The sequence below is a fragment of the Mustelus asterias genome, chromosome 26 (assembly GCF_964213995.1).
Source record: "Mustelus asterias chromosome 26, sMusAst1.hap1.1, whole genome shotgun sequence".
Taxonomy (NCBI): domain Eukaryota; kingdom Metazoa; phylum Chordata; class Chondrichthyes; order Carcharhiniformes; family Triakidae; genus Mustelus; species Mustelus asterias.
In genome coordinates, this window is record NC_135826.1 from 9283688 (window position 1) to 9302866 (window position 19179).

Consider the following 19179-nt stretch of genomic DNA (forward strand, 5'->3'; position numbering starts at 1 on the left):
ACAAAATTACAAGTTTACGAGCTGTAACTAGGAAAGCGTAAGAGTGAGGAACAGAAAGAAATGTGCGATTAATTGAACAATGCTACAGGGTGCTGATACAGTAGGTAAATCTACAAACGGTCAGCAAAGAGCTTATAAAGTACTGATGTGCATTGGCAGATGGATAGAATACAAATCAAAGAGGTTACTTTGTTGCTGTGGAGCATTGGTCTAGTCCGATCGGTCTTTGGGGTGCAGGTGTATCCATGTGAAGGACGACACCATACTTAGTGGCATTGAGGTGTACAACTGTATGAGCATTCTAACTTATAAAAAGTTATTTTTGTATAGAGACTCTGAAATGACCTCCTTGATAAAATTAAACCAGAAAAATTGTTCACTGTTGTAAGATTAAATAAGTTTAACAATTAGCAAAATAGGAGTAAGAAGGAAAGCTGAATAGGACACTTTTTACATTTGGAAAGCCACAAGGTTAAAATAAAACAGATGGGTACTGACAGGCCCAAAAGGAAATTAGATTGTCTCAGAAAGGTGGATGGACCACCAATCCCACAGTATTAAGTGGACCATTCATGGGCACTCCTTTCCCAGGTTGGCCAGTTGGCCTGGGAATAAGTTATCAGAGAAGACAATTTAAACAGAGGCTTGTGAAGAACATGTTTAAGCGAGGTTAATCTTGAAAAAAGGGTAGATTTAGGGAACTTTTCCTGTCCCTAATTTTTTATGGGATGTGAGCATTGCTGAACAGGGTCTGCATTTATTGCCCATCCCTAATTGTCCTTGGATCAGCTGGCGGTGAGCCGCCGGCCTTAATTCGCTACAGTCTCTGGTGCAGGTACACTCACAGGAAGAAGAGATCCAGGATTTTGAATCAGTGATTTACCAAAGAACATAATAGTTCTAAATCAGGATGGTGTGTGACTTATAGGAGAACTTTCAGGTTATGGTGTTCATTATGCCTAGTTTAGGAAATTAAACTCTCTTGTCTTGACAGCTCCTTAGCATTTTACAGTTGTATTCTGCCCGAACTGATGTAGAACTCACATTAATGTGCAGCATTCACTATAAAAATAGATGTTTGCTGACATAAAAATGCAGGCACAGGCTTCCAAATGTTTGAAGCTCCACCCTAAACACACACGTTCTGTTACTGTGATCTTTAGACAATCCATAGAAACCAAAGCCAAGGAGCGAGAGAAACCTCGAGGACCACCGGCTGAAGAAGCTCAAATGGCAGCAGCTGCAGCTCTCTCACGGCTGGAAATTAAGCACTACAGGGGGCGAAATGCAACTGGATCAAGCAGCTTACGGACTGAGGGTAAGTGGACAAAGAAGAGCAATATGTGCTGAACCAGTTGGTGCACAGTTGTCACTAGGGTTTAGCTATTAGCAAAGTGTACATTCCCACACAACTGCGTTGCAAGCATTAAAAAAACCCAGCAGTAAAATTATATATTCTTGCATTGACAAACTTGAGTTGTGATTGGTGAACTCATATAGAACTGTACTGCACTGGGGTAAAATACTGAAGGTGGGAGCAGTGAGGGAAATATGAGATGACAAATTAAGAACATTGTGTAGGAGTATGTACTCTGTGGTTTTACCCCGTTTTCCTCTTTTCCCTGTGCTATTCCCCCATACTGCTTCACTGCACCTGTGGGAAGAAGGCTACTGCATATGTGCTGATCCCCGCTATGACAGATCAGCGCATGTGCAGTGGCCCGCTCAGCGCTATGCTGCTGGTGTCTTCAGTGGAAATAAGCCCACAGCTTTTCAGTGTGATTCACGCTAGGGCACTTGATGCACAGAGTGTGGGAGATTCATTTTGAAAATCCCGCTGAAAGAAACAGCGGGATTTACTACAGTTTTTACGCAATTTCGGCACTTCAAATTTATTTGGGAGAATTCCACCCAGGGTGTTAGAGCCAGACTGAGGGATGGGAAAAGAAATAAATGTATTTTAAAATGCTGGATTAAAATAGAAAAAAGGCACCAGGCTGAGACAATGACCTTTTGAGCAGGTTGCTTACTTGACATTCTGGCTCTCGGCAGGTACCCTGAGTAAGGAGTTGATAAATCTGGTATCAGATCAAAGCTTGATTAGCACACAGAAGCAGTAATAAATTAACTGAACAGGATGCTGGATGTGTTGCCAGAAGGTTGTGTGCATGGTGAATCTATAGACTGCTCTGGCTAGAGTGTATCTGAAGTAAGGCATTGAGTTCTAGTCACTCCAGTGTGAGGGAACCATCTTGGACCTTGTGGTTATTATCTTTTATTCTGATAAGCTAATAATTGTCTGAATGACCTCCCTTACCTGTAACTATGTTGTGTCATGCTCTTGCCTTCCTCAGAAGATGTGGTTCTTAATCCTTTAAGAACATAAGAACATAAGAACTAGGAGCAGGAGTAGGCCATCTGGCCCCTCGAGCCTGCACCACCATTCAATAAGATCATGGCTGATCTTTCCGTGGACTCAGCTCCACTTGCCTGCCTGCTCACCATAACCCTTAATTCCTTTACTGTTCAAAAATTTATCTATACGATAAATTATGAGATTCACTTGACAGACACCTTTTTAAATGAATCAGTAATCTCAACTCCACCTCAATCTAAATTATAACTCCATAGTATGGAAATGCTTTAAGAAAGCAGGAATTCCTGGTATCAATGGAATGGATGTGCCTTCTTCCCACTGCAGACTCTGCCTATCCTGCTCAGTGAGCATTTTCACAGTATTTCATGGATCCTGGAAAGTCTGCTGACCCAGTTAAGGACACCTAGACTAAAAGTAAAGTGGTCTTAGATTTAGTAATGATTGAAACTTGACACGTGTGTTACTTGAGGGCATTAAGAACCAATTCTGCCACCAAGTGGTCAGACTGCAAACAGTGGATTTCAGAATCGGACAGCAGTGAAACTTGTTAAAGGCAGAGGGAGCCCTTACAATTTAATGTGCTACAAGAGGAGCTATTCGATGAATGAGGCTTGGATGCATGTGATCAGTCGGTCCGCAAGAAGGCCACCACATCATCACTGTGCACAATACCTCTGGTATAAGTGTTACTTTGATTCAAATTGGACACTGGGTTATTATTTGAAATTGTGAAATGGGAATCTTAAATTTTTTAAATTTATTTTTAATATAGTAAAGGAACTGACAACAGAGGCTGAAGCACAAACTCTCAATAGTCAGGTAAATATTGCACTAATATTTTACATTATGAATAGCATCTTTCTTGATTGACTTAAAATTGTACTTGGGCATGGTTTATAATCTCAATATTTGTTCATTATCTACTGGAGATTTTTTTTTAACTTTAAATTTCAAACTTCTCCAATGGCTCAATTGGGAATATCATCTGAGCAATACAGACCAAAACTCACATTTTTTAGCAGTGTCACATTTCTTATTTATGTGCCACAGTGCTGGGACCTGACCACTCCCTGATTGTACTGAAGTTAGTAATTATATATTGGACAGTGACAATATTGTACAATACACCATTATTATTATACCAGCACAATAACTGTTAATTACAGATCTCCAAAACACAATCATTGTCAATTCTTAATTGGAGCTACTCGAGTTTGAATTGTCGGAATTTTCTTTTTAGAAAATAGTGATAAATTCCCTTTTTGTATTGTTATTTATGTTGCTTAATTAAAATTATTTTAAGCACAAGAAGTGATTTTGGGCTTATACAGGTCAGTTAATGAAATTCTGTTTTGTCTCTAATGTCCTTACTGAACAAAGTACAAACTTCCTAATGGTCAGCAGAAATTCTTCTCCATCTTCGCTCAGGAAAAAACTTTAGAAGCCTCGATATTCCTTCTAGTCATGTTCCCAGGTCCCATGTTATTTTCAGTAGTTTTAAGTATTATTGAATAAAGAAGACAACATGTGGTCTTGATAATATACAACAATGGCTTGCATTTATATAGCACCTTTAACATAGCGAAATATCCCAAGATCGTCAAATGAGCATTACTGAACAAAATTTGATAACCCGTATAAAGTGAAATTAGGCTGGATTACCAAAAGTCCAGTCAAAGAGTTAGGTTTTAAGAAGCATCATAAATGAGGATAGAGATACGAAAGAGTTTTAAGGGAGTGAGCTTCGGAGCTTAGGGCTTTGGATGCTGAAGGAAGAACTGCCAGTGGTGGTGTGATTAAAATTGGGGATGTTCAAGAGGCTGGAATTGAAGGAGTACAGAAATCATAGAATCCCTACAGTGCAGAAGGAGACCATTTGTCTCATTGAGCCTGCACCGACAATCTTACCCTATCCCCGTAACCCCACATAGTTACCCTGCTAAACCCCCTGACAGTAAGGGACAATTTTGCATGGCTAATCAACCTAACTTGCACATCTTTGGACTCTGAGAGGAAACCAGAGCACCCGGAGGAAACACCCGCACACACACACAAACACACCCCCTGGCGCTGTGAGGCAGCAATGCGAACCATCATGTTGTCCACATCATAGAATCCCCACAGTGCAGGGAGGCCATTCAGCCTCTCGAGCATGTACGGACAACAGGCTCTATCCCCGTAACCCCACATATTAACCCTACTAATCCCTCTGACACTAAGGACATGGCCAATCAACCTAACAGAGGGTGCAACATGGGAGGCCAGCCAGAGGTGTGTTAGAATAACTAAGCATAAAGGTAACAAAGGCATGGAAGAGAACATAGAACAGGCCCTTCGGCCCACGATGTTGTGCCGAGCTTTATCTGAAACCAAGATCAAGCTATCCCACTCCCTATCATCCTGGTGTGCTCCATGTGCCTATTCAATAACCACTTAAATGTTCCTAAAGTGTCTGACTCCACTATCACTGCAGGCAGTCCATTCCACACCCCAACCACTCTCTGCGTAAAGAACCTACCTCTGATATCCTTCCTATGTCTCCCACCACGAACCCTATAGTTATGCCCCCTTGTAATAGCTCCATCCACCCGAGGAAATAGTCTTTGAACATTCACTCTATCTATCCCCTTCATCATTTTATAAACATCTATTAAGTCTCCCCTCAGCCTCCTCCGCTCCAGAGAGAACAGCCCTAGCTCCCTCAACCTTTCCTCATAAGACCTACCCTCCAAACCAGGCAGCATCCTGGTAAATCTCCTCTGCACTCTTTCCAGCGCTTCCACATCCTTCTTATAGTGAGGTGACCAGAACTGCACACAATATTCCAAATGTGGTCTCACCAAGGTCCTGTACAGTTGCAGCATAACCCCACGGCTCTTAAACTCCAACCCCCTGTTAATAAACGCTAACACACTATCGGCCTTCTTTCGGATGCTGAGGCAAGTGATATTATGAAGGTAGAAATAGCTGTTCTTAGTGCAGATGTTCATCTCATGGTCAAATATGACACCAACATTGAAACAGCCTGGGTCGGCTTCAAACCATTAGTTGCCTAGGAGAGGAATGGAGTCAGTGGCTGGGAAAAGGAATTTATATGGGCACAAGATCCAAGTCTTCCCAATATTTAGCTGGAAGAAGTTTCTGCTTGTCCTTACTGATCTCTCAATTTAGAGACAGTAGAGTAGTCAAGAGAATTGGTGGTGAGCTATAACTATAAAATTCTTCATTGTCGTTCTAGGGTCCAAGCAGTGCTGTGAAGGAAGATCTCACCAACTTCTCTGTTACTGGCGTGTACTTTATCTGCCCTTTAACAAATGCCTCGATCTCCAAAAGTGCAAGGGATTCACACATTAAGGAGGCCATTCTTATGGTAGGTTTTAGATGCAATTTTGAAAATATTCACAATCATCAAAAGGGGCTTTGATTATTCTTCTATTGACCTTTATAAAAAGATTGGGTTCGGTTTTTTAATCTATCAGTGTTCTTATGGCATGGCCTGAATATATCCCGTGATTCACCCACTGCATAAGTTCTTAGTTGGAATGGTTTGACATTATAACTTTTAATAATTCTTAGTGAGCGCTACATTGTTCATCACAAGATATATTTTACAGGAAAGTACTCTCGCTGATTATTATAGACATTCGATGGAACAGGCATATGGTAAGCAACATAGATCAGAAAAGTCACTGTTCCATCTCAACCTGTACTGCTTGCTGGAATTAGTAGGGAGCTCATAGGGATGCTGCAGTTAGCTTCTGTGTTCCAGAAGCTAACTACTAAAATGAGCTTGTGAATTTGTCACTTGGGAATGGGTTTGGGTTCCGGAATGTAATGGTCTGGATGGGTGCCACTCCAACAACACTCAGGATACTCGACCCCATCCAGGACAGAGCAGCCGGCTTGATTGCTACCCCTTCAACAAACATTCAACCTTTCCACCACCAATGAACAGTGGCAGCTGTGTATGTGTGCACTGCAGGAACTCACCAATGTCCTTCGGCAGCACCTTCCAAACCCACAGCCACTATCATCTAGAAGGACAAGAGCAGCAAACACCTGGGAAAACCACCACCTGGAGGTTCCCCTCCAAGTCACTCACCATTCTGACTTGGAAATATATTGCCATTCCTTCACTGTCGCTGGGTCACAATACTGGAGTTCCCTCCCTAACAACACTGGGTGTAGCTACACGTCTGATTGCAGCAGTTCAAGAAGGCAGCTCACCACCACCTTCTGAAGGGCAACTAGGGATGAGCAAGAAATGCTGGCCTCGCCAGCGACACTCACATGCAATGCCCCCATGGTAAGATAGAACCCTGGCATCTATGTGAGAATAATCCCTTGACTGATGTCCAAGTGCATGTCCAGTGCCTGTGAAATGATAGTTCAGCTAAATTCAACATAGACACAGTATGCAGTGGTTCTGCTGGAGTAGCAACTTGAGGTAATGAGTTTAGTTTGACTTCAGTCAATCAAAAAGGTGACTATGAAACTGGGATGGAATGTTGCAAATAACCAGCTGGTTCATGAGCGTCCTTCCTGGGTTGACCTGGAGGTAATTCAGTACACATAATTGATATCTATGGCATCTGAAATGTCCCAGAAAACCACAGTTATAGTAAAAGAACAAACAGCTATGAATCATATTAACAAGAAAAATAGCAACGTGAATGCCTCAAGGACTGGTTTTAAAAAAAAAAAGGTTTCTTTTCATTGGATGTGAGTATCGCTTTCACCAATAAGATGAGCATTTGTTGTCCATCCCTAATTAGCCTTGAACTGAGTGGCTAGATCATTTCAGAAGGCAGTTAAGAGTCAGCCACATTGCTGTGGATCTGGAGTCGCATGTAGGCCAGACAGGTAAGGCTAATAGATTTTCTTCCCGAAAGGACATTAGTGAACCAGATGGGTTTTTTACAACAATTGATAGTTTCGTGGTCGCTATTACTGAGACTAGCTTTATATTCCAGATTTATTTAGCGAATTAAATTCCACCAGCTGCCGTGGTGGGATTTGAACCCATGTCCTCTTGATTTCTGGATTACAACCCAGTGACATTACCACTACCTCCCTGAGCAAGGCAAATAATGCAAGTGTGGGCAAAAAAAAACCATTTTTAATGGCAGAGAGGGTGGAGAAAAATAGAAAATCAATAATGCACAGAGCTTACCTTTTATATTGGTATTCACATCAAATTCATCCTAGAATCATAGGATACAGCACAGAAGGAGGCCATTGAACCTGTGCTGACTCTTCCACAGATTTTTCTAAAATTGCAACTGAGGTTAATTAGGCATCAGCTTTGTGTATTTAAGGGACTCTCTGTGTGACTGTGTGCTGACCTCATAATAGTTGGTTACATTCAGTGATGCCCTTTGAACCAGTGTTTAATTGGTGCCTGGCCTATAGCAGACGAGGAGACTGAAAATCTTCGCCATCAAGTGATGTGAGGGCAAATTTGAGTGGGTGTTGTTTAAGTAGCAAGAATCCCGAAAGAGGAGGAAAAATGAACCGTGTTTCTAATGCTGGCCTGGTAAATATTAAATTTGAACCTGGATCTGCCAAGTATTGAAAGAAATTTGGTTGTAATCTTGGTTTTAAAAAATACGTTTTATTCGACAAATGACATTTATTATTCCTGTGGGTCCACTATAATATATCTTATTTACCTGAATTCTAGCTTAAACTGGGGCGGCACGGTAGCACAGTGGTTAGCACTGCTGCTTCACAGCTCCAGGGTCCCGGGTTCGATTCCCGGCTCAGGTCACTGTCTGTGTGGAGTTTGCACATTCTCCTCGTGTCTGCGTGGGTTTCCTCCGGGTGCTCCGGTTTCCTCCCACAGTCCAAAGATGTGCGGGTTAGGTTGATTGGCCAGGTTAAAAATTGTCCCTTAGAGTCCTGAGATGCGTAGGTTAGAGGGATTAGTGGGTAAATTTGTGGGATTGTGGTCGGTGCAGACTCGATGGGCCGAATGGCCTCCTTCTGCACTGTAGGGTTTCTATGATTAAACTAAACTGTGATTTCCTGACACCATTATCCTTCCAGGCTTCATCTCCCAAACCTTTGAATTCAAAGACTTAATTCTTTTTGGCTCCTGTTGTGGGAGATGTGTGGTGAATGTTTTTCACGCAGAGAGTGGTGGGTGCTTGGAATGCACTGCCAGAGGAGGCGGTGGAAGCAGGCACATTAGCAAAATTTAAGAAGCATCTGGATGGGAAAATGAATAGGGAGGGAACGGAGGGATACGGGCTGAGTAAGGACAGAAGGTTTTTTTTAGTTAAGGCATCATAATCGGCACAGGCTTGGAGGGCCGAAGGGCTTGTTCCTGGGCTGTACTTTTCTTTGTTCTTTATTCTTCCTTCTGACCTCTGCAACCTCCTCAAACCCTTTATACCAGCCTGCGACCGTTGATCTCCAACTTTAAACTCTTTTTCTCCTCGGCATGACTTTGGCTCTTGGGGCAATTTTTTCCAAAGAGAGAGGATTTTTAAAGAATTGTTTTTAAATGAGTAACGCAAAATGCCAGAGGAGATTTTCCTGGGTTTGCGCCAATGTGTGCTGGGAATTGGATGGGCAGGAAACTGGTAGGCATAGCAAAAGGGGCTAAACAACAGGCCTCCGAACCCATGGGCTGGGAAGGACAAATCATATATATGTGCATTTAGAACTGAATAATCTCATTAGCGATAGACAGCATGGTTTTGTACGAGGGAGGTCATGCCTCACAAATTTGGTTGCGTTTTTTGAGGAGGTGACAAAAATGATTGACGAGGGAAGGGCCGTGGATGTCGTCTATATGGATTTTAGTGAAGCGTTTGACAAGGTCCCTCATGGCAGGCTGGTGCAAAAGGTTAAATCTCACGGGATAAAAGGTGAGCGAGCTAGATGGATGGAGAACTGGCTTAGCCATAGAAGGTAGTCATGATGTGGAGATGCCGGCGTTGGACTGGGGTAAGCACAGTAAGAAGTCTCACAACACCAGGTTAAAGTCCAACAGGTTTATTTGGTAGCAAATACCATAAGCTTTCGGAGCACAGCTCCTTCGTCAAATGGCGAAGAAAGGAGCTGTGCTCCGAAAGCTTATGGTATTTGCTACCAAATAAACCTGTTGGACTTTAACCTGGTGTTGTGAGACTTCTTACTGTGCTTAGCCATAGAAGACAGAGGGTAGCAGTGGAGGGGTCTTTTTCCGGTTGGAGGTCTGTGACTAGTGGTATTCCGCAGGGCTCTGTACTGGGACCTCTGTTGTTTGTGATATATATAAATGATTTGGAGGAAGATGTAACTGGTGTGATAGTAAGTTTGCGGACGACACGAAGATTGCTGGAGTTGCGGATAGTGATGAACATTGTCAGAGAATACAGCAGGATATAGATAGGCTGGAACATCGGGCGGAGAAATGACAGATGGAATTTAATCCAGATAAATGCGAAGTGATGCATTTCGGTAGATCTAATGTAAGGGGGAGCTATACAATAAATGGCAGAACCATCAGGAGTATAGACACACAGAGGGACCTGGGTGTAGAAGTCCACAGATCCTTAAAGGTGGAGAGGGTGGTGAAGGCGGCATATGGCATGCTTGCCTTTATTGGACGGGGCATAGAATATAAAAGTTGGCATATGATGTTGCGGCTGTATAGAACGTTGGTTAGGCCACATTTGGAATACTGCGTCCAGTTCTGGTCGCCACACTACCAGAAGGACGTGGAGGTTTTGGAGAGAGTACAGAGAAGGTTTACCAGGATGTTGCCTGGTATGGAGGGTCTTAGCTATGAGGAGAGATTGGGTAAACTGGGGTTGTTCTCCCTGGAAAGACGGAGGATGAGGGGCGACCTAATGGAGGTGTATAAAATTATGAAGGGCATAGATGGGGTGAACAGTGGGAAGCTTTTTCCCAGGTTGGAGGTGACGAGCACAAGGGGTCACGGGTTCAAGGTGAGGGGGGCAAGGTTCAAAACAGATGTCAGGGGGACGTATTTTACACAGAGGGTGGTGGGGGCCTGGAGTGCACTGCCAAGCAAGGTGATTGAGGCAGACACACTGGGATCGTTTAAGACTTATCTAGATAGCCGCATGAACAGACTGGGAATAGAGGGATACAAAAGAATGGTCTAGTGGGCACATGAGCGGCGCAGGCTTGGAGGGCCGAAGGGCCTGTTCCTGTGCTGTATTGTTCTTTGTTCTTTGTTCTATCAACCTGGGATCCCACTCATGACTACTTCACGATGATTACTGCTGGAAGTGTAGAGGTAGGTATGTGTCCATTATATTCATCTAAATACATTTTTGGGTGGGAGTAGAATCTGGCTTGGATTTAATGTCCTTGACAATAAGATTTTGTGCCTGCATTTGCTTTTGAGGTGCGTCTGTGAATATAACGGGTAATTTAGGTGATGCACCGGAGGGTGACTAGCACCTGAAAGGTTCAGTTTCAAAAGGCAAAAATTGGTGCTGAGTTGCAAGGCTGGAAATATTAAAATTTTATCATAGTCTTTAGCTGTTGTTTCATTAAATGTAAGGAGCACTTCTGCACATATTGTATGGTGAGCTGTGTCTCTATACCATTTTTCCAATTAGGCCTTCAGACACCACCTCTCACCCTGGTGTCTGTGCTCCCTTGCTCTTTTGTTGGTGAAATGTTTTGAATATTAAAAATGAAAGTTATTGTAGTTGCACGTTCTCAGTTGCACATCCTTTCTAAATGGAGCATATGTTTCCAATCCAGAAATTTGCTGATGATCCTGTACGAGCCTCTCTAATGATGATTCATACATTTAATAAAGATAAAGAGAGAATAAAGATTGCTTGTGAAACTATTGGCAAGTAAGTAACAGTCAATTGTTGCTTCCATTTGATTCATTCCAAACTACCAGAATGCCTAAATGTTTGTTCAATCTTTCCTGATCGGTATAATTTCTCAATTCAGTAACATTCTAGCAAATCTTTTTGCACCTTCTCCTTTGCGTCTATGTTCTTTTTATAACATGAAGACTAGTATTGTTCACAAATTTATTTGTTCATTTTCATCTCTGAGCCAAGCTCACCACCTCCAGCTACTCTGAATAGAGTTGCTTTGTATCTCTCCTGATATCTTTGTCCCTCTGATGTTTGACTGTTGTTCTATGAACAGTTCTCTGGATTTGTTGCCTTTTCATAGAATCCCTAGAGTGCAGAAGAAGGCTGTTCGGCCCATTGAGTCTGCACTGACCCTCTTCGACAGAGTACCTTACGGAGGCCCTTTCCCCCACCCTATTCCTGGAACCTCACACATTTACCCCATCAATCCACCTAACCTGCACATCTTTGGATTGTGGGAGGAAACCAGGGCACCCGGAGGTAACCCATGCAGACAGGGGGAGACTGGAGGCTGGAATTGAACACAGGTCCCTGGCGCTGTGAGGCAGCAGTGCTAACCAGTGTGCCATCTTGCTGCCCCTGTTGTGATGTGTGGTAACCATAACCCTTTCCTCCTCTCCTCAGTAACACTGTCAACTCTTGATCATTTCGGCTCAAATTTGTAGTTTATACGCTGACATCCTCTGGAAAAACAAACGGTTTTTGGTTTGTATAGATGTTGATAGTCCTGCAATGTCATCCAGTATATTAGCTTCTATATTTTGTACTTTTCCTGTCTTTTTATATAAAATGAATTTCTCTGCATTTCTTTAGCTATGTAAAATTTATTTAAAATTGCAGATACATTGATAACATATGCAATAATCCGAATGAAGAGAAATACAGAAAAATCAAGTTGCAAAATAAAATCTTCCAGGTAAAAGCCTTAATCAGTTTTATTTCTTCTCTTATAAAACCATTTGGATTGGAGTGCTAGTTTGAGCCACATGTGTATCATGTCTGTTGGCTGATGTCTTTCATAGTAGAATGGATGGAATTGAAACAAACTTAAAAAACAACTGCTAAAAGTCCAGAACCTCACTCAATACAAATGGAGTTTTAACAAATTCAAAGAACAATACAGCACAGGAACAGGCCCTTCGGCCCTCCAAGCCTGCGCCGCTCATGTGCCCAACTAGTCCATTCGTTTGTATCCCTCTATTCCCAGTCTGTTCATGCGGCTATCCAGTTAAGTCTTAAACGATCCCAGCGTATCCGCCTCAATCACCTTGCTTGGGAGTGCATTCCAGGCCCCCACCACCCTCTGTGTAAAATACGTCCCCCTGACATCTGTGTTGAACCTTGCCCCCCTCACCTTGAACCTGTGACCCCAGTGTTCGTCACCTCCAACCTGGGAAAAAGCTTCCCACTGTTCACCCTATCTATGCCCTTCATAATTTTATACACCTCTATTAGGTCGCCCCTCATCCTCCGTCTTTCCAGGGAGAACATCCCCAGTTTACCCAATCTCTCCTCATAGCTAAGACCCTCCATACCGGGCAACATCCTGGTAAACCTTTTCTGTACTCTCTCCAAAGCCTCCACGTCCTTCTAGTAGTGTGGCGACCAGAACTGGACGCAGTATTCCAAATGTGGCCTAACCAACGTTCTATACAGCCGCAACATCATATGCCAACTTTTATATTCTATGCCCCGTCCAATAAAGGCAAGCATGCCATATGCCGCCTTCACCACCCTCGCCACCTGTGCTGCCACCTTTAAGGATCTGTGGACTTCTACACCCAGGTCTCTCTGTGTGTCTATACTCCTGATGGTTCTGCCATTTATTGTATAGCTCCCCCTTACATTAGATCTACCGAAATGCATCACTTCGCATTTATCTGGATTAAATTCCATCTGCCATTCCTCCGCCCAATGCTCCAGCCTATCTATATCCTGCTGTATTCTCTGACAATGTTCATCACTATCCGCAACTCCAGCAATCTTTGTGTCGTTCAGAAAATGAGTAATCCTAATCGAGTCCCATTTCAAAAGGTATGCAGAAAGTTAACAGAAGCACTTAATCTTGAGAAAATCTGGACAATTTAAAACATGTTTTGAAGGTGATGGATGTTATGGTACTCAGTCCACCAAGTATTCCCACATCAGGTGCTGCGTTATTAGATGTGAAGTAAAGCTTCCTCTACTCCATGTCTTACACTCTAGGCAGTCTCTCATCTCAGCATAACTGTGTGTGATATTTTCCCACTTTTTTTGAATCACCCTGTGACCTTCCTGAATGAGATCCACAATTTGAATGTAACCAGAACTAGCATATTAGGAACTGCATTGTGACGGCTCGAAAATCATTTCGGCAAATATCCTTGTGGAAATGTGAAGAATCTGGTGCCAGTGGGGAATGCTATTGAGAAATGCAAAAACAGCTTTGCTGGCAACCCTTCAGCCAGAAATGCCAAATGATTGATCCATCTCAGTCTCTTCCTGAGATCCCCAGCATCACAGATGACAGTCTTCAGCAAATTTGATTCACTCCACATGAAAGCAAGAAAGTGCTGAAGGCACTGGCTACTGCAAAGGCTAAGGGCCCTGACAATATTCTGGCAATAGTACTGAAACTTGTGCTCCAAAAACTAGCCATGCCCCTAGCCAAGCTATTCCAGTACACTGCAACACTGACATCTCCCCAACAATGTGGAAAATTGCTCACCTATTTCCTGTGTACGAAAATCCAATTTGGCTATTTACTGCTCCATCAATCTACTCTTGATCATCAGAAAATGACGAAAGGTTTGCTCGATAGTGTTCTCAAACAGTGAAATGTTAGTGTGCTATTAAATGAATGCACAACTAAAATCAAACTGCCATGCATTTTGTTAAAAACGTCTGGGCAGCACTGAAGAGAAAGGAAAGAGCTGGGCACAGGGTGTTCTTTGCAATTGGTACAATTAGTAGTCAGAGTGCTGTGAGCCAGGAAGCATCTTAGACACAGGTGAGGTGTTGAAGAAGCAGCAGCAGGAACGAGAGATAGGCAGCCATTCTCAGCTCATCCAGCGATGAAGTGCTAAAGGCAAGCCAGTTTGTGCAAAAGATTGTTTTCTTCACTGAACTGAAGACCATTCCCAAGTCCTGGCCACTTGAGCTGTAGGGTGTGGTAATTACTGGCTAGATTTGACCAATAGATTTATGGTTGTTGTTTGGGAAACAGGGTCTCAGCAGAGTTTAGGTACGTGGGAAACCGATATTTTTGGGTTTAAGTCTTTGAGGGACTAAGTGCTTACTGTTAATTTGCTGAAGTATAAGATTGTTCTTTGTAGTGTTTTATTGTCTTCTACTTAAACAAACAAATACAAGTATTTATTAACAAAAGAGAGGCCTGAGTTCTGTTTCTGCAAACGTTTCTCACTAATATCCAAAAAGAAACCCCATGTGAAACCAATGTTTCAGGTTGGAACACTCTTGCACATAACATCAGCAGGGTTTTACAACATTAATCAGCCACTGACACCCTGTTCAGGTTCCACTAGGGCTGCTCAGCTCCTGACCTCATTACAGCCCAGGTCCAAAAGTGGACTCGAGTGGAGGTGAGAATGACTGCCCTTGACATCAAGGCAGCATCAAGGAACCCTCACAGAACTGAAGTCAATATTTATTGGGGGAAATCACTCTATTGGCTGGAGTCATACCTAGCAATAAGGAAGGTGGTTGTGATTGTTAGAAGTCAATCATCTCTGTCTCAGTTTTAAGACATCACTGCAGGAGTCCCTCAGGATAATCTCCTAGGCCCAACCATTTTCAACCACTTCTCTCTATCATAAGGTCAGAAGTGGGATTTTCGCTGATGATTGCATAATGATTCTTACTATTTGCAACCCCTCATATTGAAGCAATCCATGTCCATTTGCAGTAAGACCTGGACAACATCGAGCCTTGATCTGATGAGCAGTAAGTATCATTCACACCACCCTTGTGTCAGGCAAAGACTAGCTCCATAAAAGAGAATCTAACACATACACATTGAAACACCATCATCTGCAAATTCCCTCCAAGCCATACACCATCTTGACTTAGAACTCTATTGTTATTCCTTCACCATTCCTGAGTAAAAAATCCTGGAATTCCCTTCCTCAGTATGTCACTGTCATATTTAGCTTCTTGCTTAGCTAGTTTAACCATCAGTCATTATTCTTGTCCTTTTATCGTTCTTCCATGATTTGTTAACAATCTTAATGAGAATAATCAAAAGCTTAGATGGATTAGCAGTCAATCTTTTTGAGTAGGTGTACATTGAAGTATTCTCTCTCTCATTCCACCTCCCTTTTCTTCTTGCCTTATCAAGGAAAGGATATCTGAACTGGAAGGAACACATGAATTTTTACAGTCGATTGGGTTTGAAAGGAAAACGTTGCAAGTAGCAGGACAAGGTAACCACAAATCTATAGTAACTCCCAAATAGATTGCTGCACCTAAGCAGCCAATTTTCTCCCGGTTAAGTACTGTGTAGTTGTGTGCGAGTATGTGTACTAACATTGATGCTAAAATGGATTAGTGCCTACTTTTAACAAGTTTCAACCTTGCTTGAATCATTAAGCTGAAATTTCCTCCAATCGACCAGAAAAAAATTACAGTTTTGACAGTCTGCCTATTATCATCCAATGGTCTGATGTGACATTGAAATAGGACACCTTGAAGAAAAGGTTTTCCCCTCACCACACACCCACCCCAACCTTTTCATCAGTGCACAGCCCAATTTCTCTTGGGTTAGTGTCTTCAGTTTGACTTCCGGGCTGGTCCAAAGTTCTAGCTCCACTGGGAATGAATCGAGTTGTTCTGGCATGGGCACTTTGTTAGTGGCAGCTCTGCAGAGGAGGAGAAACCATTTGAAGTGAAATTTCAGTGTAGTTAAGAAATTGACCTTTTTATGGTTTAGTGTAACAAACCCTTTATCTTTCTTGTATAGAAAATGAAGAGGATTTTTATGTGCTAAATGAGGAATTTCTCACCACATTTGAAGAGCTTAGACAGTACAAGGATGAGCTTTTAAGTGCTGAGCCTGTGAGAGCGCAATTAGATCGACGGATCCAGGTTTTTCGACCTTCACCCCAGGCAGCAAGGTTTGAGTTGCCCAACGAGTTCTACAACCTGTCTGCTGAAGAAATTAAACGGGAGCAGCTGATGAGGTATGGCTTGATTCACACACGTGCCAGTGCATTGCATCATTGGAAGCACAGTTATGTTTTTAAAACTTGGATATGTCTGCATGAAGAAGGCCTGATCTCACCCTGCCAGCGTACCAACCCTAGCCATCTTATGACTGCAGCTTTTTATGTTTATCTGAACTCTGCACCTTCTTGGTACTAAATTGTCAGATTAGATTACGCCACCTTCTGACTTGGAAATGGGCTAATCTGACACTGATTATTTTAACAAAAATACTTTGCTTAAACAAATAATTCAGAGCTTTAGGATGGTTTTTCTGTTCTTTCTTGTGTGTGTTCCAGTTGCTGAGTACAGTGGAAAGTGTGTTATCACTATTTCCACTGCTCTGCCTTACAGAGCAATGAAACAGGTTTACTTCCTTCGACCTTCACACAGTGAGTTATAGATTTCTGCCTTCGGCCCACAAGGCTCAGCTGCTTCCATGTATGAATTGGTGGCACTTTCTTCACAAAGATCCCTCTGCTTTAATCCTGATCGAGCCTCTTTTGAACAAAGAACAGTACAGCGCAGGAACAGGCCCTTCGGCCCACCGATCACATTGTCCTTTCTAGACCTGTATCCCTCTATTCCCTGCCTGTTCTTGTATCTATCCAGATAAGTCTTAAATGTCGCTAAAGTAACTGCCTCAACCACCTCACTTGGCAGTGCATTCCAGGCCCCCACTACCCTCTGTGTAAAAAAAACCTTCCGCTGCACATCTCCACCGAACCTTTCTCCCCTTATCTTGAACTTGTGCCCCCTTGTAATTGTAATTTCTGCCCTGGGGAAAAAGCTTCCAACCGTTCACCTTCTCTATGCCCCTCATAATTTTGAAAACTTCTATCAGGTCACCCCTCAGCCTCTGCCTTTCCAGGGAGAACAATCCCAGTTTATTCAATCTTTTTATAACTAATAACCTCCTTACCAGGCAACATCCTGGTAAACCTTTTCTGTATTCTCTCCAAAGCCTCCACGTCCTTCTGGTAGTGTGGTGACCAGAATTGGACATATTCCAAATGTGGCCTAACCAATGTTTTATATAACTGTAACATAATTTGTCAACTTTTATACTCAATGTCCTGGCTGATGAAGGCAAGCGTGCCACGTACCTTCTTCACATTCTTTTCCACCTGTGCTGCCACTTTTAAGGATCTGTGGACCTGTACTCCCAGATTTGTGTGTCTATGCTCCTAATGGTTCTGCCCATTTATTTTCTAGCTCATGCCTAAATTGGATCTACCAAAATGCATCACCTTGCATTTGTCTGGATTAAATTCCATTTCTCTGCCTAATTTTCCTGCTCAATTTTCCAGCCTATCCATATCCTGCTGTATTCTCTTTTGTATCATGTTAGTATTGTGCCAGCCCGTGACACACTTGTCTTCTTGTGGATAGCCTTAGCAAATCTGGCAACTTTATCTTTGACGTTATCATAAGCTGTGTCTGTCCGTGTCAGGACTGCTGGCACTTGTACAGCAGTGTAACAAAACAAACATTTTAAAAGAAACTTTAAAATTTTATTTATGCAAGCATGGCTATGGAAGGCAAGGAGGGATTATTTTTTAATTGCCTTTTTCTCTGGTAGTGATTGATGCCAGATGCTGTTGTCTAAGAGACATTAACAGACTGTTTAAACCACTTGAATAACAGCAACAGTTGGCAAAAGCAAAGGTTTTATAGAAGTTATTGGCTGATTTTATTCTTTGACCAAGCTGAATAACATTACCAGATTCTGGTCATGACACTATTTCCCCCAAATTCTGAATCAAAAGTGCCAGTGTTTCTTTATTGTGGTTGCTAAGGGATGCAAGAGAGCAGGCAATGTTGCCAAAATATGGCGATTTTCAAAAGCAGTCCCAGGCCATGTCTTAGTGGGAGGACCAGGTTTGCACTGAAGCAAAGCTAAAGTTACTCTTTCAGGTCCACTTTAGTGTAATGTTAGGACACCGTTTTCAGACTGGTCAGTGTTGTCAAGGCTAAGTAAGTCACAGGTCCAATTAACCTCTGTGTATGTTGTATTATCGACTTCTTTTCTGACTATTTTCAGAGCCTAAATTCTGCATGCAGCCAATGCTGATCGAGTTTGAGGAACTAGATGTGGGATTCTTAAGTGCCAGTCTGTATGTTGCCATATTGGCACAATCGTTGTACCTCTATAGCACTGTGCTAATTTAGCTATAAATTGTATAAATCACTGTTTCTCTGTCTCTTGGTTGTACCATTTCTTTTGTATAAATCATAGAAACCCTACAGTGCAGAAGGAGGCCATTCGGCCCATCGAGTCTGCACCGACAACAATCCCCACAACCCCACACATTTACCCCACTAATCCCTTTAACCTACACATCCCAGAACACTATGGGCAATTTAGCATGCCCAATCAACCTAACCTGCACATCTTTGGACTGTGGGAGGAAACCGGAGCACCCGGAGGAAACCCATGCAGACACAGGGAGAACGTGCAAACTCCACACAGACAGTGACCTAAGCTGGGAATCGAACCCTGGAGCTGTGAGGCAGCAGTGCTAACCACTGTGTCACCGTGCCACCCCAATAACTTTCCAAAGGAATAGTTTCTCCCCTTTGATAGCAAAGATGTGTTTGTGCAGCAATGGCACTGAGTTCTGTATGGATATTCTCCTCCTCTTTGTATCTGCTCCTGAAGATGTCTCCTGAGATACAGCTCCATAATTACTGGCAGCCCTCCATCATTCGCGCACACATTCTTCCTGCCATCAAACTCAT

General features: G+C 42.7%; 1 protein-coding gene across 1 annotated transcript in view; it reads left to right on the forward strand.

Annotated features, from left to right (window-relative positions):
* ubxn6 (UBX domain protein 6) overlaps positions 1-19179 on the forward strand; it is a 53890-nt gene that overhangs the window by 17358 nt on the left and 17353 nt on the right. Inside the window, exons 2-8 of the mRNA XM_078198140.1 lie at positions 1164-1318; positions 3150-3196; positions 5616-5747; positions 11108-11205; positions 12079-12154; positions 15575-15659; positions 16196-16415. Of these exons, the coding sequence (XP_078054266.1) occupies positions 1164-1318; positions 3150-3196; positions 5616-5747; positions 11108-11205; positions 12079-12154; positions 15575-15659; positions 16196-16415 (813 nt within the window). The remainder of the gene's footprint in view (positions 1-1163; positions 1319-3149; positions 3197-5615; positions 5748-11107; positions 11206-12078; positions 12155-15574; positions 15660-16195; positions 16416-19179) is intronic.